The following is a 23,154-nucleotide window of genomic DNA, read 5'->3' as shown; positions in this document are numbered from 1 at the left end:
TTGTGGTCAGATGAGACCAAAATCAAGCTCTTTGTCATCAACTCAACTTGCCGTGTTTGGAGGAGGAGGAATACTCCCCAAGAACACCATCCCCACTGTCAAACATGCATGTGGAAACATAATGCTTTGGGGGACAGGACAACTTTACCACATCAAAGGAACGATGGACAGGGCCATGTACCGTCAAATCTTGGGTGAGAAACTCCTTCTCTCAGCCAGGGCATTGAAAATGGGTCGTGGATGGATATTCCAGCATGACAATGACCCAAAACACACGACCAAGGCAACAAAGGAGTGGCTCAAGAAGAAGCACATTAAGGTCCTGGAGTTGCCTAGACAGTCTCCAGGCCTTAATCCCATAGAAAACATGTGGAGGGAGCTGAAGGTTCGAGTTACTATACATCAGCCTCATAACCTTATGACCTGGAGAGGATCTGCAAAGAGGATTGGGACAAAAGCCCTCTTGAGATGTGTGCAAATCTGGTGGCCAACTACAAGAAACGTCTGACCTCCTGTGATTGCCAACAAGGTTTTTGCCACCAAATAAGTCATGTTTTGCGAAGGGGCCAAATACTTATTTCACTAATTAAAATGCAAATCAATTTATAACATTTTTGAAATGCGTTTTTCTGGATATTTTTGTTGTTATTCTGTCTCTCACTGTTAAAATAAACCTAACAATAAAAATATTGACTGATCACTTCCTTGTCAGTGGGCAAATGTACAAAATCAGCAGGGGATTAAATACTTTTTTCCCTTACTGTAGAAAAGGAGGGAGACAACAGGAAATGAGAGGAAATCTACCCCTAGGAAGGGAAATTCACTCCTGTAAGAGTTATCATGGGAAAAACGTGTCTCCACTGAAGCTTTATCACCAATCCTTGTTTCCACGACAACCCACAATTTTCAAAATCCAATTGTCATAGGGAGAGAAAGAGAGGGAAAAACTTCTGAACAGGGGCACAAACAGAAAAACAAACATTTCAAGGGTGTCACCCTTCCCTATGTTATCCAAAAAACTGAAAAAAATTATTATTTTTTGTCTGGAGTTACACCTAAAAAATGTGCCTGTTCCGACTTACATACATACAAATTCAACTTAAGAACAAACCTACAGAACCTATCTTAAGAACAAACCTACAGAACCTATCTTGTTTCTTACCTGGGGACTGCCTATAAATACAAAGTGTTCTCTCACCGGACAAGGTGCAAAGAGGTGGTGATGTTACAAACTCCACCTCTTCCAATCAGTGAACACTTTTCACTCATTAACCACTTACCGCCCGCCCGCCGTCATATGACGGCGGGACGGTGCGGCTATTATCCTGGGCGGACGTCATATGACGTGACCCAGTAAATGCACGGCAGGCGCGCGATCGCGGGCGCGCCGCCGTGCACTGCCGGTGTCGGCGTGTCCCCGGGACACAGCCGGTCACCGGCAGGGGGGAAACAGCCAATAGGCATGGCTGTTTCCCACGTGATCGGCTGTGTTCCAATGACACAGCCGATCACAATGGAGGCGGCCGGGAGATGACCGCGCATGCGCGATCGGGAGCGCGCAGCGCGGTCATGTCGGTGGCACTGTGTTCCGTAGGAACACAGCTGTCACCGGCGGTAGTAAACAGTCACTGACAGTGACTGTTTACTAAGTGATCGGCTGTGAATCCATTCACAGCCGATCACAAAATGTAAACACAGAGCAGTAACTGACTGTTACTAGCTCTTCTCTCTTCATACAGTTTCCAGTATGAGGGGAGAAGAGCTAGAAATAGTGAGTTACTGCTCTGTACACATGTAAAAAGTAAAATCACACTAAAATCACAGTAATAAAGGTCCCCACACAGTCCCCAGCCCCCCCCAATGTCACCTGTCACCCAACAGTCACCTCATCAGTGCCCAGAAATTGACACCCATAACGTTCACATGTGAGTGCAGCGATCGCGGGCAAAATCACCGCGATTCTGCCCGCGATCCGGAAATCATTGCAAATTGCGGGACGCCTGTGCGTTGCCCGTGATTTGCAATAGCACCCCAAACGCTGTGCGATGTTGCCGCCATTTCCGCCTGCCAAATCGCAGTAACATCGCGCAAACATCGCATGACGCCCAAAAAAGTACAAGAGTTTCTTTGGGGCGTCATGCGTTGTTTGCGTGATGTTACCGCGATTCGGCAGGCGGAAATCGCAGCAACATCGCACAGCGGGCAACGCACAGGCGTCCCGCCATTTGCAATGATTTCTGGATCGCGGGCAGAATCGCAGTGATTCTGCCCGTGATCGCTACGCTCACATGTGAATGTAGCCTAAAGTTCACCGGTCACCAGAGACTGCCATCAGTACCGCCGTGCACCATCGCCCGTCACCTGTCACCCATCAGTGACCATCGCCCCGTCACCTGTCACCCCATCAATCACCGTCACCTGTCACCCCATCAGTCATCGTCATCTGTCACCCCATCAGTCATCGTAACCTGTCACCCCATCAGTCACCGTCACCTGTCACCCCATCAGTCATCGTCACCTGTCACCCCATCAGTCACCGTCATCTGTCACCCTATCAATCATCGTCACTTGACACCCCATCAGTGATCGTCACTTGTCACCCCATCAATCATCGTCACATGTCACCCGGTCAGTGATTGTCATCTGTCACCTCATCAATCATCGTCACCTGTCACCTCATCAATCATCATCACCTGTCACCCCATCAGTCATCATCACCTGTCACCCCATCCGTCATCGTCACCTGTCACCCCATCAGTCATCGTCACCTGTCACCCCATCAGTCATCGTCACCTGTTTGCCATATACATGCAATCACTTACTGACCGCCTAACGACTATATGCGTCGGCCATTGAAAGCTAAATACTGGGGTTATGGCAGAAGATAGCCCCCATAACCCCGGTATTTTTTGAAACGGTGGGCGGTCGGCTTTCAGATAAGGGTGGTCCCAGTGGCGGATTCGCCGCGGAATTACCCTTACGGTGCAGGGGAAGAGGTGCCCCCCCCCCTCCTGCCGCGTCCCAGACGTTTTCCCAGCTTACCGGACCCGCCGGCAGCGGGGAAAACTATCCGGTCCCGGATCCTCAGAGACAGGAAGTCGAGTGAGGGCAAGATGGCCCTCACTCAACTCTATGGTCTTGGAGGACCGGAGCTACGTCAAAAGATGTTGCCTAGCAACCGGTTTAAAGGGCCGCTTTTTTTTTTTGCTTTTTTTTTTTTCCTCTTTCAACAATTTTTTTTTTTTTTTTTCTTTTTTAGTGTAGTTGTGAGGTGTGAGGTCTTTTTGACCCCAGATCTCACAATAAAGAGGACCTGTCATGCCTATTTCTATTACAAGGGATGTTTACATTCCTTGTAATAGGAATAAAAATTATCAAAACATTTTTTTTTTTTAAACTGTGTAAAAATAAAAAAATAATAAATAAAATAAATAGGAAAAAAAAAAAAAAAAAAAAATTAAAGCGCCCTGTCCCCGTTAGCTCGCGCGCAGAAGCAAACGCATACGCAAGTCCCGCCCACATATGTAAACGGTGTTCAAACCATACATGTGAGGTATCGCCGCGATCGTTAGAGCGAGAGCAATAATTTAAGCCCTAGACCTCTTCTGTAACTCTAAGCTAGTAACCTGCAGAAATTTTTAAAATGTTGCCTATGGGGATTTTTAAGTACCAATGTTTGGCGCCATTCTGTGAGCATGCGCAATTTTGAAGCATGACATGTTGGGTATCTAATTACTCGGCGTAACATTATCGTTCACATTATGGAAAAAAAATTTGCTAAATTTACTGTTTTCTTATTTTTTAGATCAAAAAAGTGATTTTTTTTTCAAAAAAATCGCATTTGGAAGACTGCTGCGCAAATATGGTGTGATAAAAAATATTGCAACGATCTCCATTTTATTCTCTAGGGTCTCTGCTAAAAAAAAATATATAATGTTTGGGGGTTCCAAGTAGTTTTCTAGCAAAAAAATGATTTTAGCTTGTAAACACCAAGTGTCAAAAATAGGCCCAGTCTTAAAGTGGATAAATGGACAACTTTGTGTAAAGCGCTACTTGGATGTTAAGCCTATGTATGTGGCCAGGCTGTGAAAAAGTGTTACACATGTGGTATCGCCATACTCAGGAGGAATAGCAGAATGTATTTTGGGGTGCAATTTTTGCTATGTACATGCTATGTGTTAGAAATATTGCATAAATGGACAGCTTTGTGTAAAAAAAAATGTGTTTTCATTTTCTTTCCACATTTTCCAAAAACTTGTGGAAAAAAATGACATATTCAAAAGACTCATTATGCCTCAAAAATTATACGTTGGGGTGTTTGCTTTCCAAAATGGGGTCATTTTATAGGGGTTTCCATTGTCCTGGTGCTCCAGGGCCTTCAAAAGTACGATAGGTTGTCAGGAAATTATATGTGAAATTTGTGCTCCTAGAATGCCGGACGGTGCTGGTTGGATGTTAGGCCTCTGTATGTGGCCAGGCTGTGAAAAAGTCTCACACATGTGGTATCGCCATACTCAGAAGGAGTAGTAGAATGTGTTTTGGGGTGTAGTTGCAAGTATACATGTGCTGTGTGAGAGAAATAACCTGTTAATACGGCAATTTGTAAAAAAAAAAATAAAATAAAAAAAAAATCTTCATTTTGCAAAGCATTGTGGGAAAAAATTACAACTTCAAAAAACTCACCATGCCCCTTATTAAATACCTTGGAATGTCTACTTTCCAAAAAGGGGTCATTTGGGGGGTATTTGTACTTTCCTGACTTTTTAGTGTCTCAAGAAATGAGATAGGCCTTCAGTACATCAGGTGTGATCAAGTGTGATCAATTTTCAATGATTCACACCATAGCTTGTGGACTCTATAACTTTCACAAAGACCAAATAATATACACTTACTTGGGTTATTTTTACCAAAGATAAGTAGCAGTATAAATTTTGGCCAAAATTTGTGAAGAAAAATTACTAATTTGCAAAATTTTATGACAGAAACAAAGAAAAATGTGTTTTTTCACAATATTTTCAGTCTTTTTTTATTTATAGCACAAAAAATAAAAAACCCAGTAGTGATTAAATACCATCAAAAGAAAGCTCTATTTGTGTGAAAAAAAGGACACAATTTTTGAATGGGTACAGTGTTGCATGACTGAGTAATTCTCAGTCAAAGTGTGAGAGCGCTGAAAGCTGAAAATCGGTCTGGGCAGGAAGGGGGTGAAAGTGCACTGTAGGTAAGTGGTTAAAGTGGTTCTAAAGGCAGAAAGTTTTTTTGTTTTTATGTTAAAGAAATGGTAAAGTCAGAGGGTTTTTTATCTTAAAGCATTCTATGCATTAAGATAAAAAACCTTCTGTGTGCAGCAGCTCCCCTCAGCCCCCGTAATGCTTACCTGAGCCCCCTCTCGATCCAGCGATGTCCACGACTGTCTCAGCCGTCCGGGAATCTCCTCCTCCTTATTGGCTAAGACACAGCAGCGGTGCTATTGGCTCCCAATGCTGTCAATCAAAGTCAGCCAATGAGGGGAGAGAGGGGACGGGGCAGAACCGCAGCTCCGTGTCTGAATGGATACACAAAGCTGTGCCTCGGCTCGTGTGCCCCCATAGCAAGCTGCTTGCTGTGGGGGCACTCAAAGGGAGGGAGGGGCCAGGAGAGCTGAAGAGGGACCCGAGAAGAGGAGGCTGCTCTGTGCAAAACCAACTGCACAGAGGAGAGAAGTATGACATGTTTGTTATTTATATTGAAAAAAAAAAAAAAAACAAGACTTTACAATCACTTTAATGCATTCTATGCATTTAGTTAAAAAACCTTCTGTGTGTGGCAGCCCTCCTCAGCCCCCTGACACTTATCTGAACCCCATCTCAATCCAGCAATGTTGCACGAGAGCCTCGGCTGTCCAGGACTCTCCCTCCTGATTGGCTGAGGTACATTAGTGGGCGCCATTGGCTCCCACTGTAGTCAATCAAAGTCAGTTAGCCAATGAGGAGAGAGAGGGGTCTGAATAGATACAAAGAGCAGCAGCTCGGCTCGGGTGCTCCCAAAGCAAGTTACTTGCTGTTGGGGCAGGAGGGAGGGGCCAGGAGAGCCAGAAAGGGACCTGGGAAGAGGAGGATCCGGGCTGCTCTGTGCCAAACCACTGCACAGAGCAGGTAAGTATAACATGTTTGTTCTTTTTAAACAAGAATAAACAAGATTTTAGTTTTACCTTAACAAAATAAAAAATATTCTCGGAATGGCGCCTGAGCCAAATGATCTCCTGTATTCACTAAGCAGCAGGCAAACATATGGCACCTGATTCGGAAGTTATCAGAGTTTTAGTGCCTACTACAGTTGTTTCCAGTTTCTATGAGAATCGGTCAGGTATGGTACATACATGCTTACATTGGTCCAAGCTGGAAAAAATGCAAAGCATACCTAAACGTCAGCTTTAGGCCTTCATGTACAGAAGATAAGGTATTGTCCATAAGCTGAAATTCAGGTGTAGGCCTTCTCCTTACCATTGGTAACAGTGTGATGATATGGATCATTTCCCTTGCTTGATTTCCTAATGGCACTTTTCCACTGCAAGTACCGGCTCGTACCAGGTCGGCTCTACTCGGCCCTGCTTGGCCTGGTTTGCTTTTCCACTGCTGGTACTGCATGGTATAGTGTCGGAACGGTTCGGTACGGTATGGTATAGGTTTGCTTTTCCACTAAAGTAGTACTAAGTTAAGTGGGTGGGATAACAACGGGGTGGGTGGGATTCTCTGACCAATCAGTGGCTAGTAGTGACTGCATGCAAAGGATTGTGGGATATGGTACCAGTTTGGTACCTGTTGGAACCACAATCGAGTAGGTACTGTTTTTCAGGGCCGTACCGTTCGGTTCCATGCAGTGGAAAAGCAAACCTATACCGTACCGTACCGAACCGTTCCGACCCTATACCATGCGGTACCAGCAGTGGAAAAGCACAAAAGCAGGCCGAACTGGTACGGTTCCATGCAGTGGAAAAGCGCCATAAGTGTCCACAGGGCTTTCACAGTTCATTTTGGTTTTGTTTGTTTTTTTTTGATGCATTATTTGTGGCATTATGTAAGTTCATTAATTATTTATTTTATCGAATACCGCTCTGCACTATTTAATATATGGATAATATTTCAAATGAATGGTGTGCTGTTCCTTTAAAGTGGTAGTAAAGTATTTTTTTTTTTTTATTTACTTGTACCTACAGGTAAGCCTATAATAAGGCCTACGTAGAGGTACTGTGAATATCTCCTAAACTTGCACTGCTTAAAAGATATTCACCATGCATGCAGCTGGTGACGTCACTGGTGCATGTGCTCTGAATGGACTGCATACCCGAGCCATCCCTTTACTTCTCCATGCCACAGCCACGACTCCCACGTGCATGTGCGGAATTGACGTCATCAGGGTGTGGCCAATCAGATAGCTGGAGCACTCAAACCCGGAAGAAAGACTGGGTGAAAATGGAAGCCCAGTCAGCACTGACAGTGCGCCATTGGAGGGCTTCATTCTAAGGTAAGTATTTCATAATGTGCTAGTATGCAATGCATACTAGCACATTATGCCATTGTCTTGCCAGTTCTTTTTTTTTAAAAGGTGAAGTTTACTACCGCTTTAAAAAGTAATAAACAAAATAAAGCTTTACACGTAATAAATTATATACACCTTACTCAATAAGTGCAAATTATATTGTATGAAGAAACACTTATTTTGTGCCTAAATTCATACAATATAATTTGCACTTATTGAGTAAGGTGTGTATAATTTATTACATGTAAAGCTTTATTTTATTTATTTTTAAAGGAACAGCGCACCATTCATTTGAAATATTGTCGGTATTAAGCCCCGTACACACGCTACGAATTTCCGTCTTCCGTCTTTTGTCCAGAGTGGTGTCTGTTGGTTGGAATGTGCTCTAGACTGCACAAGAATTTTCCCGTACGACAGAATTCTACTTCAGAAGTGATGTCATGTGTTGGATTGCTTTGTATGTGTTCTTTCGTCTCTGAGCATGCCTAGTCTTGCTCTTAGGCCCCTTTCACACATGCTGTCCGTTTGTCCGTTTTTCATCCATCCGTTGACGGATGAAAAACGGACATCAATGCATCTCTATGTAAAAACGGATGACAACTGATGATCATCAGTTAACATCCGTTGTCATCCGCTTCCGTCAATGTCCGTTTTTTTGAACGGATGAATGCCCTATTTTTCATCCGTCAAAAAAACGGATCGGACGAAAAACGGATGACAACGGATGAAAAACGGATGACAACGGATGAAAAACGGACGACAACGGATGAAAAACGGACGACAACGGATGAAAAACGGATAACAACTGATGAAAAACGGATGAAAAACGGATAACAACTGACGAAAAACGGATGACAACTGACGAAAAACGGATGAAAAACGGATGACAAACGGATGAAAAACTGATACATTTGACGTGACTGAACTGATGAACTGAACGGACCATATGTGTGAAAGGGGCCTTAAGATTTTTTTTCCGTCGAAAACTGTACTAATGAGACGAAAATCGAACGTTCTATTACGGACGTCAAAAATGATATAGCCTGCACATCAGGATTTTGTCAGCCGAAAAGTCGGAGTCGGCTGTCGAAAGCACCATACTAACAATCCGAAAATCGGCAGATCGGTCGTCGGACGAATTTTCCCTTCCGAATTTCTTATCGTACGGGCCTTTAGAGTGATTGAGCACACTTGTTAGGTGGTTGCAGTAGTTCAGTTTGGGGGCACAGATTTGATTTCTAATTTATATATAGCAGCGCATAAATTTTATTGTTGTAATACTATTTAATATATTGTTTGCTTGCCCACAGGACAAAAATTTGTAGCTCATGAGGTGCGAATCTCATTGTATTCCAAAGGGTTCCTCATAAGGTTTTCCCCACATTTCATGGCAGGAATGACCGTGCCACCAGTCACATACTTGCAATCATTCTCTGACCTGGGCTAGAAGAATTAATACTGAAATATGCCATGAACTACAGCTGCACTTCTCTGGGTTATAGTGATAAGGCTGAAGTTGTTTAGAAGTATATAGAATGCATCAAAGCAGTGGCCACATGAAACCAGCTCTATTTAAATATTTGATGAAATTACTTCAAGCCTGTCAGAAAAATTCAATATGACTGGTGTCTGGAGTAGCATCAGTCATATGTCTCGGAAGACCGAGCTGCACTTTAAATTTTTGATGAATTGTATGTTTAATGGAGATGAGCGAATCAATTTGTGTTAACCAGGATTTTGAGCTAAATTGGGCTAATTGGCCCAGTACAAATAGCCGCAAAGTATATGGTTATGGAATGAATTCCATGCCTCTCTTTAGAACATACCACACATACAAGGAAAAGCTGTAACCAAAAAAAAAAAAAAACCCAATAAAGATAAACTAGCGTCCCTTCTTATTCTTTCCAATAAATGTGTAAAATCACACTGGCATTTATTATATCAAAACTTACGAACTTCACAATTAAAGGCCTCTTGTGTCAAAAAGGTAAACCAAGCCTTAACAAGTCTGTTTGAAGTTCAATTCAATCAGAATCCACTTCTCTGTGCCATCTGTTGTTTCTTTGCCAGGCTCCCCAACCCTGATCTTTATTCACCAACATTTTCCCTGTGTCTGCCCACCCTTTCCTATAACCAGTATGAGTATGCTCAAGTCATCATCAGCAATCATTATTGTGGTTGCCAATTTTTTATGGGGCTTATGTATACAAAGTGTGCTAAAAATAACATTTCTTGTTGCCCATAGCAACCAATCAATTTCCACTTGGCATTTCTGCAATGCAGATTTGGATTTAAAATAAGGAATTTAATTGATTTGTATGGGAAATGTTCTTCTTCGCATACTTTTCATACATAAGCCCAGAGATTTTAGATTTTTTCAGGGGGGGCGCTGAGGCATGCAGTCCTGGCACCTGAATGTATGTACTGGCAAAATGTGCTTGGGCATGCTGGAGTGCTGCCAGCATTGCTGCAGAGGTTGAAGGGGTTGGGGGGTCAGCCTGTCAGTGCTCAGACCATACGCCGCACACTGCATCAAAATGGTCTGCATGGCTGTCGTCTCAAAAAGAAAGCCTCTTCTAAAGATGATGCACAAGAAATCCTGCAGTTTGCTGAAGACAAGCAGACTAAGGACATGGATTACTGGAACCATGTCCTGTGGTCTGATGAGACCAAGATAAACTTATTTGGTTCAGATGGTGTCAAGCGTGTGTGGCGGCAACCAGTTGAGGAGTGCAAAGACAAGTGTGTCTTGTCTACAGTCAAGCATGGTGGTTGGAGTGTCATGGTCTGGGGCTGCATGAGTGCTGCAGGGACTGAGGAGCTACAATTCATTGAGGGAACCATGAATGCCAACATGTACTGTGACATACTGAAGCAGAGCATGATCCCCTTCCTTCGGAGACTGGGCCGCAGAGCAGTATTCCAACATGATACCGACCCCAAACACACCTCCAAGATGACTACTGCCTTGCTAAAGAAGCTGAGAGTAAAGGTGATGGACTGGCCAAGCATGTCTCCAGACCTAAACCCTATTAAGCATCTGTGGGGCATCCCCAAACAGGAGGTGGAGGAGCGCAAGGTCTCTAGCATCCACCAGCTCCGTGATGTTGTCATGGAAGAGGACAGTGGCAACCTGTGAAGCTCTGGTGAACTCCATGCCCAAGAGAGTTAGGGCAGTGCTGGAATATAATGGTGGCCACACAAAATATTGACACTTTGACCCCAATTTGGACATTTTCACTTAGGGGTGTTCTCACTTTTGTTGCCAGCGGTTTAGACATTAATGGCTGTGTGTTGCGTTATTTTGAGAGGACAGCAAATTTACACTGTTATACAAGCTGTACACTCATTACTATTGTAGCAAAGTGTCATTTCTTCAGTGTTGTCACATGAAAAGATATAAAAAAATATTTACAAAAATGTGAGGGGTGTACTCATTTTTGTGAGATACTGTATATTACCAAAAGTTTTGGGATGCCTGCCTTTACACGCACATGAACTTTATTGGCATCCCAGTCTTAGTCTGTAGGGTTCAATATTGAGTTGGCCCACGCATTGCAGCTATAACATCTTCAACTCTTCTGGGAAGGCTGTCCACAAGGTTTAGCAGTGTGTCTATGGAAATGTTTAAGGTCAGGCACTGATGTTGGAAGAGAAGGCCTGGCTTGCAGTCTCCACTCTAATTTATCCCAAAGGTATTCTATTGGGTTGAGATCAGGACTCTGTGCAGGCCAGTCAAGTTCCTCCACCCCAAACTCGCTTATCCATGTCTTTATGAACCTTGCATAATATAGTGTATGTAATTACAAGCTTTACACAGAAACAAGATTTTTAAGATCTTGAAGTTGACCTTGTATTAGAAATATACGTGCATGCATGTAAGGTAATGTCTTGGTGTAACAATTCCAGGTAATTATCAACTGCCACAGAGATAAAAGTAACCCCCCTTCCCCAACAATGTCTTTATTGGCTTTATCGGCTTCCCTCTCCAGAAGGATATGATTATTTTTGTTCAGGCATCACCCAGGATCACATCTACTTTCTGGATGAGAGATGATGGCTCAGATATGACACTTGTTATTGTCAGTGTCTGTGCAGATCCTGGCTTTGCTCACAAGTGACAAGGGGTGGGCAGGAGGGGCAGTGGGTCAGTGTGTGGGGAGAGTTATGGGGGAGAGCCAATTACCACAGTTGTTTCCCACCAATGTGTTTGTGTATGGGGGGGGAGAGAAAGGGGCAGGGTGGGGCAGCTCTGACACCAACAACCAATACAAGGGGAAAGAGGTTAACCAATATCGCTACTGATCACTAATAGGGATGAGAGGGTTGGAGTTGAGGAGGGAGCTTGTTGACTGGAGTAGAGGGCAGATTGACAGAGAGATAAACTCAGCATTATGCTACTTCGCTTTTTACCATCATGACACAGGCTGGGGCGGGTTCAGGATGACCTGGGTTCAAAGGAAGTGGGTTGAATCATGCTGGCCATCAGACTGAGGACATCTAGCAGCAGAAAAAAGGACTGCAATGGAAATCTGATAAATATTGCAGTAAAAACTGATTTTGTTATTTTAATCTTTTAATTGACTCGTGTTGTTTTATTTTTTGGCTGGAGTTCTGTTTAATTGAACACCTAGCTGCAATAATGTGTGTCTTTTACTTCTACTCGGAGTTCAGCTTTAGGTTTTGCTTGCTGTAACAATTATTATTTGTCAATTTTCCTGAGAACTATTTTAGCAGCAGATGCCGTTTTCCTAGTTAATTGCCTGCTATTTGCGTGGCTAATTGCTCACATTTATTTTTTTTTTATTTTTCTTCACCCCTAGGTGGGCCTGGCAGTGGGAAAGGGACTCAGAGCTTGAAAATAGCGGACCGTTATGGCTTTGAATACATATCAGTGGGCGAGCTGTTGAGGAAAAAGATCCACAACACCAGCAGCAACAGAAAATGGAGCCTAATCGCCAAGATAATAACCACGGGGGAATTAGCGCCACAGGTAGTGCGACTTCACCTCTGCGATTCACTTAACCTTAACTGATTAACAACACCAGCAATTAATGTTCCTTTCCCTTTTCTCCTCCAGGAAACGACAATTACTGAAATAAAGCAGAAATTAATGCAAATTCCCGACTCGGAGGGGATCGTTATAGACGGCTTTCCTCGCGATGTGGCTCAAGCGCTGTCCTTTGAGGATCAAGTAAGCACTGTTCTCATCCTCTCATTGTTTTCAGCTTTGTCTCTGCCTGGAGTCTCTCCGCAGGAAGCAATTTGCAGCATCTCCAGTTCAGCTCTGGTAACTGCTGTACCAACAGGGGAATGTAAGATTAATCTTCCTCTAATGATAGGCTTTCACTAGTTTGCACTGGTGTTTTGTAGAGCATTGTTTAGTAGCAGGTAATAAGCAGTTGGTGGATGCAACTTCCTATAGCACTGGTTTGTTACGGTGAACATGCTCGAATCATGAAGAGTTTTGTAGGACTTTATTTAACAACTTAAAGTGGAACTTTAGTCAGAAAATTAAGTCCTGCTAGATCACTTTAGGCTGGCCTATTTTGCAGGTATAGCTATGTAAAACATTAACAATAAGTGTCTATACTGTTTAAAATCCAGTAATACTCTGTTTCACCCTTTTCTGCATATGCTTGCTCAGTTGCCCTCTAATTTTAGACATTTTTAGGCACTGCTAAGTTTGTAGAGGCCGAACTGCTAACAGCCTTAACTTCCCTGGCGGTATGATTATGTCAGGAATTCTGTACCAAAAGTGGTACAATTTTTTGCATGGAAATTTGGCGTTATGTATTATAGGCCTACAATTCTTAGTAATTACTGACTTAAACCTGACCAAAACAAGAGTCTAGTAGACATCCCAGATGTGATAAATTTGAAACACAAACGCATGAATTATAATCTAATCAATAATATAATTTATAAAATTATATTATTGATTAGATTATAATTCATGCGTTATATATTATATATATATATATATATATATATATATATATATATATGTGTGTGTGTGTGTATATATATATATATATATATATATATATATATATGTGTGTGTGTATATATATATATATATGTGTGTGTGTGTGTGTGTGTGTGTATATATGTATGTGTATATATATATATATATAATATATATATATATATATATATATATATATATATAATATAAATGTTATGTGTTTGTGTTTTGTGCAACGTTTGAATTTCCCTCCCTAGTTCCGCTCACATGCAGCATTGCTGCTGCAGGGAACGGAACCAGGAAGTCATCAGACCGACGGAGGAGCGGCGGGGATCTCGGCTGGCGATCACAGCAATGGGAGATCAATCGCTGGATCGCCAGGAGAAGGTAAGAGACAGCGCTGCACGCTCTGCTCATCTACCCCGAGCGTGACTCGGGATACCGATAGTAGCATGAAAAATCCACCCCGAGTCACGCTCGGGGACACCGCTAAGCAGGTTAAGGCCCTTTTCACACTTGTGCGACTTGTTCTGCGACTTGGGACTGCAAATGACTCACATGACTTTGTACCCCATGATTTCCAATGAGTACCGTTCAAATCTGTATGACTCCAAGTTGCAGTGACTTCAAAGTAGTCTCTGCACTAAGTTGATCTGACTTTGATGCAACTTGAGGTCCATTACACAAGCATTGCTTCAAGTCGCATCAAAGTCACGCAACTTTCAGGTCGGCCAAGCGTGAAAGGGGCCTAAAACAGAATTAAACCCTCCTATCCTTTACAGCCAAGGAAGCTGCTTCTGTTTAAACTGCAACTGCCATAGTGCTGCACATGTGACCAGTTATGACACCAGCCATTTGATGGTTTGACAGTTTAGTTGAGGACACAAGTAAATGTGACAGTTAGCAATCCTGGCATTCCAGGAATGTAACTGTTTTTTGAAATCGTTAAATCAATGGGTTTAGTTCCACTTTATGATTTACTGCTGTTTGGGGACTCTGGGCTACAGCAAAATGGCAGCCTCCAGCAAGAAACAAGTTGTTATGGGTAAGGCCTCATGCACACAGGGCATTTGAAAAAGCAGTTGTAAAAACGTGCTTTTAGAAGTGTTTTGTATTGGTGTTAATGCATGTTTTAGCCATGTTTAGCAGCCTTTCTCTGCCCTCTTCTATTTTCCAACCTCAAATCCAACTACTACAGCTTAAAAACATCTGATGTGGCCTAACGCTGTAGGCAGCCTTTAGTAGCCTTTAGCAGCGTCAGGTTTTTTTACAGCCAAACGCTGCTGCTCCAGAACACACTGGTTCTGTTTTTTTTTTTACAGCTTTAAAACGCCTATGCCACTTACAGCTTCTAAAAGCCTATGTGTGCATGAGGCAATAGAATAACATTGGGGGGCATTTGTAAGCTGCAAAAAAAAAACAAAACATCTGACGCTCCTAAAAGCAGCTGTAAAAAAGCCCTGTGTGCATGAGGTCTAAAGTTCTGCTTTAACATTGGATCTCATACTGTATACCAAATGTCTAAAACAAGACCTTGCTTAGGACAACTCCTGTATTGTATCGAAAAGTGAAAATGCCTGAATGAAGAGGTGACATTTATTGGCCATAGGAGAAAATTAGTCTCTGTTTCAAGAGAGCATATTGTACCGTTCATCCACACCTTCTCCATTCACAAAGTGCCTTGCATTTAATCCATTTTATTAATCGATGAGGTGCTGAGCGAGTCAAACAGAACAAGCCTAAAGTCTGGTACACACTTACAATTTTTTTTCATGCAACCCAGTCATGGCGGTTAACTAACCATTCGATATTAGTGGGGGCTCGCCCACCAGAACACTCCAATCAGCGCTCTCAGCTTTTGGAAGCTGGAGCAGAAAATACTCCAGCATCACTGGGAGTAAACAGTGCCTCAGGCTTGATGGTCAGTTGGAGAAATAAAATGACATCACATAGCTATCAGTGAGAGGAATAATGCCCCATCATTGGTGTCAGTGGGAGGAATAGTGCCCATTTATTGGTGTCAGTGAGAGGAATAGTGCTCAATCGTTGGTGTCAGTGGGAGGAATAGGGCCCCATCATTGTTGTCAGTGGGAGGAATAGTGCACCATCATTGGTGTCAGTGTGAGGAATAGTGCCTCATAATTTGGGTCAGTAGGAGGAATAGTGCCCCATTGTTGGTATCAATATTGGGAATAAGCCCCATTCACCAGAAGGAATAGTGCCCCATCGATTGTGTCACCAGAAGGAATAGTGCCCCATCGATTGTGTCACCAGAAGGAATAGTGCCCCATCGATTGTGTCACCAAAAGGAATAGTGCCCCATCGATTGTGTCACCAGAAGAAATAGTGCGCCATCGATTGTGTCACCAGAAGGAATAGTGCGCCATCGTTGGCATCATTGAGAGGAATTATGCCCTAAGTGCTGGATAAAGGCAAGCAGTTTGGAGACCACTGGGTTATATGGTCTCTGCTAAATTTGAGGTCTGTACTGTACAGCACTCAGTATGGGGCTCTGTCTGGACTGTTATTTTCCTCATTAACAGAGACCACATGATAAATGGTGCATCATTAGCCTGTGATTTATCATTAGAGAACACGAGGAGGTGTGTTACAACAGTAACTTTTATTTCATTCTTGTCCAATGACAGACACCTCGCATAACCCAAGTCTTCACCTTTGGGTTATACTGCTATCTACAGGAGTAATGGATACTGGCAAACAGAAGAACTGTAGGCCAGCCCAGAATAACTTCTACCATCTGCATGCCTACAATGTTTTGCTAGTGTCCTAGCATGGATGGATGCCTTTTCTTTAGCTCTGCTGGGAAAAGTCTAACCTATTTTTGATAAAGTTTTCTCTTCAATGTTTTTTTTTTAATCAATATTCTTCTCTACTTTGGTGCCAGAACTGGTCTCTACGATGGCAGTTACCCAGCCTATGCAGTCTATCCTCTGTTTGGCTTTTGGAGGGCCATCACCGCACCCCTGATGCATTGGGCCTTGTGGCAGCACCCTAGAAGTGACCCTTAGGCATTTGGATCTGCATAAGGTGCTTTTCAGTCCCCATTCTGGTAAAAAGTTAGCCACAGGAGACTTTCCAGGTCCTGAGCCATAAGCATTGCTTCAACAATTGCCATGTCTCAAAAAAGACTCGCTTAGTGAGTAGGCCCTTCTGCTTGAACTTTGGGAGCTGCCACATTGTTTGGATCAAAGGACACCTGTAAAATCCTACTTTTCTGCAACCTTTGGGCCTTGCTCATGTGGAGTGTATTACAGCATATGCCCATGCAAGGGCTGTGTTCACCTGCACAGGGGATGCATTCCTGTGATTCCCCATGCAGGCATTGATGTCTGTTGGAATGCAGCGGCTGCACAATTTGACATCCCTGTGGGGGCACGACCTGAACACACAGGGGTTGATTTACTAAAGGCAAATAAGAAGGAGAGAAAACACAGCGCCTTCTAAGTGCAGCAGAACAAAGTTTTTAATGGGGTAATAAAAAACATACTCATAACGTAAGCTTATTCAAAAGCATGTGGAGGCATGTCTCTAAAAATGCGATCCTGGAGGTCCTGGATGGCGGTTCTCCCACTGGTCTTGTGGGCTTCGGGGTTCCTCGGTGCTAAACGAAGCTTCCGGAGTTCGTGGAATGCACAGGGAGACTGTCCACGCTGTCTAACCGCAACCAGGAAGTGACATCACAGTCCCCTTGAACAGTCTCCCTGAGCTTTCCATGGACTCCGGAAACTTCATTTAGCACCGAGGAACCCGGAAGCCCACAGGACTAGTGGGAGAATCGCCATCCAGGACCCCTAGTATCGCGTTTTTAGAGACAAGCCTCCACATGCTTTTAAATAAGCTTACCTTGTGATTACGTTTTTTATTACCCCATTAAAAACTTTGTTCTGCTGCACTTAGAAGGCGCTGTGTTTTCTCTCCTTCTTGTACTTCCAGAGTAACTTCTAACTCTTCAACAAGCAGCCACTACAGTGGGCAGAAAGTTCAGCCAATTTCCAGGACAATTCACTTTATACTGCTACCCTCCCCCCCCCCCCCCCCCAATTTGACTATTGATACAGCAAACTCACCTTGCGCCAATTATTTTATTGTTTTTACTAAAGGCAAATAGACTGTGCACTTTACAAAATGCAGTTGCTCGAGAGCTTAGACAATGTGCAGAAACTGTGCTGACTTCCATCATCCAATTATGCGCAAGCAAAAATGCTGTTTCTTTTATTTTCCTTGCACGTGATTGGTTACTCTTTGCAAAGCGAATCCTTACCTCATTTACTAAGCTCTGGAGCAACTGCCCTTGCAAAGTGCACAGTTCATTTGCCTTTAGTAAACCAACCTCACACTGTCTATGCTCGGGGGTTTGCACCTGCCTGGATGTCAAATTGGGATCAGCGGCTGTGTCTGTGCAGCTGCTGTGACCCTAAGGCTCCTTTCACACACTCCGTCCGTTGGACGGAGTCCGTTTTTCTCAGCGGGGGATCGAGCCGCCGATCCCCCGCTGAGCAGCAGGAGGACAGCTGTGTCTCCCTGCTGTGTGCGGAGACACAGCTGTCAGTTCCCCATGCATCTCTATGGGGGAAATCGGATGGGAACGGACCGTCGGTCCGTTCTCATCCGATGCCATCCGATCCGATCCGAAACCCTATTTTCCATCCGTCCAGATTTGACGGATCGGATTGGGTCGGATGTCAGCGGACATGTCTCTGCTGACATCCGATGCCCCATAAGAATGCATGGGGGGACCGTTCAGATCCGCCGAAAAAACGGACAGGCGGATCTGAACGGTCCGCCTGTGTGAAAGGGGCCTAAGGCCCCTTTCACACATACGGTCTGTTCAGTTCATCAGTTCAGTCATGTCAAAATGTATCAGTTTTCCATCCGTTTTTCATCCGTTTTTTCGTCATTTGTCATCCGTTTTTCGTCAGTTGTTATCTGCTTTTCATCCGTTGTCATCCGTTTTTCATCCGTTGTCATCCGTTTTTCGTCCGATCCGTTTTTTTGACGAATGAAAAATAGGGCATTCATCCGTTCAAAAAAACGGACATTGACAGAAGCGGATGAAAACGGATGTTAACTGATGATCATCCGTTGTCATCCGTTTTTACGTAGAGATACATTGATGTCCGTTTTTCATCCGTCAAGGGGCCTAAAGCTATGAAACTGGCTGCACGGGGATCTACAGAACACCTGTGCATCCTCATCAGGGCAGCCATCAGGGGGGGACAGCCCATACACATGTAGGGGGCCCTGGCATTCTGAGGGGCCCCACCTGGCAGGCCCCAACCAACAAGACTGAGTTGTAGCTGCTGTAGTAACTAGCAATTGCTAAAGCAGGGTGGCTACAGAGTAAGCCGATGCAGCTGAAGAGACGTCTCTTTGCTGGATTGCGATGTCTTGCTGCTGAAAATATGAGACTGTCTCTTTACTGGATTGGGATGTCTCTTTACTGGATTGGGATGTCTCTTTACTGGATTGGGATGTCTCTTTACTGGATTGGGATGTCTCTTTGCTAAATATATGGGGATGTCTGATTCATTCTCATATATTAAGTTGTAAGAGTGTTAAAATAGAAGTGGGTGCACTGAAGGATTCGGTGGGACAGCCAGAGGGCGGGCCCTGCAGAATGTTGGTGGTCAGGCCCGGAGGGGCCCAGGCCTAAAGCTGTGTAAGGGGCCCCAAAATTTCTGATGGCTGCCCTGATCCTCATATTAGTAAAAACAGCCTTTGCATGAGTGTACACTGCAGTACACCCTGCGGGAAGGAGGTCTTATTATTAAATATTAGTAATGATGATTATAACTTGGCAGATATCAGATTCCCTTGATGTGCAGACCTATATAAAGTCACAGAATACCATATTCTTTCATAATTTACCACAGGGGAGGCATTATTCCATATGAATTCATTTGTCTTGTGCTAAAAAAAGAGCCACCAATGAAATCCATTTTTATGTGCTTTTATTTAGAATCAGCCAGGCGAAAACATCTGTTTGTTAATAATGAACAAACAATGACTTGTTATTAAGCAGCATGCAAGGAAATAGACTTAACAGTTAATGGTTTTATTATGAAGGGTAATTTAATGTGGAACACAAATCCTGACTCTGGGCAGACGCAAGAACTTGTAGCTGGTAGAAAATGACAGGGAAGCACCAAGTGGTCCTGCTTGTAATGTGCCAACTCATAATCGTCATTGCGGCACAGCACAAGGGGTGCTGTCTGCATTTAGCATACTGAGCTCACTTTTCTGCCAATAAATGGGTTTACTGATTCTCATTCCAGCCTGCCAGTGCCAAGCAATGCTTTTTCTTTTTTGTCTTTGCATTCTGGGGATGTGCCTTGAATCTTAACAATTGGTGAAGTCATTTACAATCCGTGCTGCGAGAGATCAACAAGGGCATTCTGGGGAATCGGGAAGATATTTTACTATCTTCCAGGCACTCAAAGGTTTGAAATTATCATGGGAGGTCACTAAATATTGGCAGCTGGTCTCTTCTCTGCAAAATTAAATTTGAATTATGCAGGGAATCCTATATTTTGGTCTTCCTAGTGGCAGTATTTGTGTTATTTTTTTTTCAATAAATGGCTAACTGTAGAACTTAGCCCCGAAGGAGCCACTGATGGATGGGTCCCTTGATTCAAAGGGACAATGACAATTCTGGCAATGCTCCCCACAAAGTTACATACAGAATGGCAATAGCAATGAGCAATGGCAGATAACCGTTTTGTACAACACCACAAACAAGAAGACCTCTTTAAGTGTCTATACACCCAAACCCCTGAATCTAGGAGGTCCTAACTAAAAGGGTGGTACTGGAAGCTAAAGTTACCTTCAGACTCCTAAAATCCTTCCCATTGGCCAGGGTACTATTAAAGGTTCCTGCATTGAAGCACCTAGGTTTTAGTAGATCCCACAGTATAGGGCATAAATACCCAAATTAATTCCCAAGACAAAGTGACACTATCCCTTTAAGAAGTGGGTAAAGAAGTTGTGAGAAGTCCCCATTGCGACCACTCAGCACAGCGGATAGGAAGACTCCAGACAGATCTTTGCTATGCCCATGTCATATTTACCAAATGTGAGTGCTTTTATACTTTTAACCTAATAAATACTCAGAGCCTACTGCACTTAGAGGCGCCTTGTCTTTTTATCTTTATCGTAAAGAAGTTGTGGCCCATGGCCCACCACCACCATGCAGTTGGTGAATTGTGAAATGAAGTTGTGGCCCACAGCCTCTTACCACTATGCAGTCTGCAAATAAAGTGTTAGTAAACCCACAGCAGTAAAATAAGTCTGTATATGCAGTAAAGCATGCTTGTTATACTCACTGGAAGGTGTTAATCCTGTACATTGGGTAAAAAGGCTGTTTGATACTCCCCCTCTTCCACAGTCTCCCAATCCATCTCCTGTCTGCACATGCTCAGTTTGTTGTGAATAGCTAGAGAGTTTTTTTCTCTGGGGGGGTGCATGTGATTAGCACAGGGCCAATCAGCACTGCCGAGACAGAGGGCCAGGGGTCCTGCATCCTCACAGGACAGTCAGAGGAGAAGGAAAACTCCTCCTACAAGCTTCAACCAGACACTGATAGAAGTGGTAAGACTGCTATATACCGCTGATGAGAAAAGGTATTTAGCAGTTTGTATTTACTAAAATAATTGCATTTCCATGTTTTGTGTACTGTGGGAGAAGACCAGATATAGTGAATGCAGGCTCCTGGATTTGGTAACACTTTAAACCTCATTCTGCTCCCTGGCTTCTGAAACCGGTGGTGTTGGCGGTGACTCAGAACCCAGTAATGCCAATCTTTTACATATCCAGCCTTTTCATCAAGCTCACTGGGTCTTTCCATCAGCTGTGCCCTCAGTGCAGGTATGGAAGCCCAGTCTCTCGCCTACACTGCTGAAAACACACATGAGAGGCAGCTCTCTAATTGGGGAGCCCAGTCTCTGGTCACTTACGACATCCCACGTGAGACTTCCCCAAGCCCTGGCTTCTCTCTTTCTTAAATTTCTGTCCTCCTGGGACTCGTTGTCCTATCCAGTCCTTGGTTTGATAGAGAGTTGTCTCATGGAGACTACATCCCCCATGGCTCCAAATGACTCTCAGCAGTCTTTTATGCTTTCCCAGGCCGCACAGCAGCCAATTAGTGTTCTGCTGTCCCAGGTGGTGGGTGGGGAACAGTCAGCTGCAAGTGCAGCCCTCCTGTCATTATCCTGTGGCCATCTCTCTATTTCTGCACACAGCCACTCCTCAGACTGGCAGCTGGGCAGAGGAAGGGATACTGTAAGAAACATCAGCAATGACTGCTCATTCAGTAAGACAGCAGGCAAGAAGTACTGCAGGCCAGAAGCTACAATATTTATAGAAACTAGAATTACAGAACTCTATAGCATTGTCATGAATAATTGTCATCAAATCTACATTTTCATATTCTTAACAAGCAATCAATAATCTTTAAAACAAACCCCTGTGGACCTCTGTGGCTTTATGCACTGTGGATACAAGCATTTGTTACGCCAACATTTCATATTCCTTATATTTGCTTTTTGCACCATGTACTTGTATGAGAAAGTATCCTGTTCTATTTGTATTGCTTCCTTTGTGTGAAATCCCTAATCTTCCTCTGCTTTCCTGTTAAAAACTGACCACACTAAGCAGGAGAGCACACTGTGGTCCATTCTCTAGCTATGTTGGGAACTCAGTGTACTCTCCTCCAATGATCAGACTTGTCTCGGAAATGCCCCCGCTGCACAGCCATTTATTGGGAAGCTCAATGTGCTGCCGTTTCCCCTCCCCCCCCAGCTCGTATGGAGCTGAGAGCAGAGAGAATGTGATCAATTTTAAAAAAGGGAAAAAAGGTATTTAGAATATTTGTATAAATCTAGACAAAAATGTTTTGCCTTTGCCTTCATTTTTATTTTAAACTGAATAGGTTGTTTTAAAAGATCATTTACAATCACTTTAATTCATGCCCATTATATTAAAAAAAAACTGCACGTTGACGTTTTCTCAGTAGATGCATCTGCTCCTCCTCCCAGCAGTGACTTTGCTTATGGTTGGCCAAAGCCCAAAAATACAGAGGCATTAAACGCAGCCAAAATGTCAAAAACGCAATCAAATTGCAATACATAATCACACTGAAAATTGCATCTAATTGCAGCCACAGTGTGAACCTAGCCTTAGTGTTATTTAACTGTAACATAGAAAAATCAAGTCTTCCGGCCTGTGCTGTGTATATCTTATATAGTAAAACAGCTCCTATAAATGTATTTTATCTGTGTATTTAGCTGTTTGACTGGAGTTCAGCTTAACCACTTGCCGACCGCCGCATGACTATTTACTGCGGCGGTCAGCCCCTCACAGGCAAAGCGACGTAGGTCTACGTCGCTAGCCTGTGAGGCTCTAGGGAGCGAGCGCGCGCCGCCGGAGGCGTGCTCCCGCTCCCCGCGGTCACGGACGGGCCCGGCGGACCCGATGTCTGCCGGGCACTCACGATCTTCCGTTACACCGGAAGAAAGGCATGCGGCTAATGTAAACAAAGCCGCCTGTCATTCTTCCCTGTGTAAGAATGGAGATCACACGGTTCTACTATGTAGGACCGTTGATCTCTGTTCTTACACTAGTAGCCACAGCCAATCACAGTTAGAAACACG

General features: G+C 43.7%; 1 protein-coding gene across 1 annotated transcript in view; it reads left to right on the top strand.

Annotated features, from left to right (window-relative positions):
- AK5 (adenylate kinase 5) overlaps positions 1–23,154 on the top strand; it is a 374,733-nt gene that overhangs the window by 53,319 nt on the left and 298,260 nt on the right. Inside the window, exons 4-5 of the mRNA XM_082266224.1 lie at positions 12,342–12,511; positions 12,599–12,712. Of these exons, the coding sequence (XP_082122350.1) occupies positions 12,342–12,511; positions 12,599–12,712 (284 nt within the window). The remainder of the gene's footprint in view (positions 1–12,341; positions 12,512–12,598; positions 12,713–23,154) is intronic.

The sequence above is a fragment of the Pelophylax lessonae genome (assembly GCF_965119305.1).
Source record: "Pelophylax lessonae genome assembly, chromosome: 8".
Lineage (NCBI taxonomy): Eukaryota > Metazoa > Chordata > Amphibia > Anura > Ranidae > Pelophylax > Pelophylax lessonae.
Note: the sequence above shows the minus strand (reverse complement) of the source record. Positions and strands in the feature narration are given on the sequence as shown.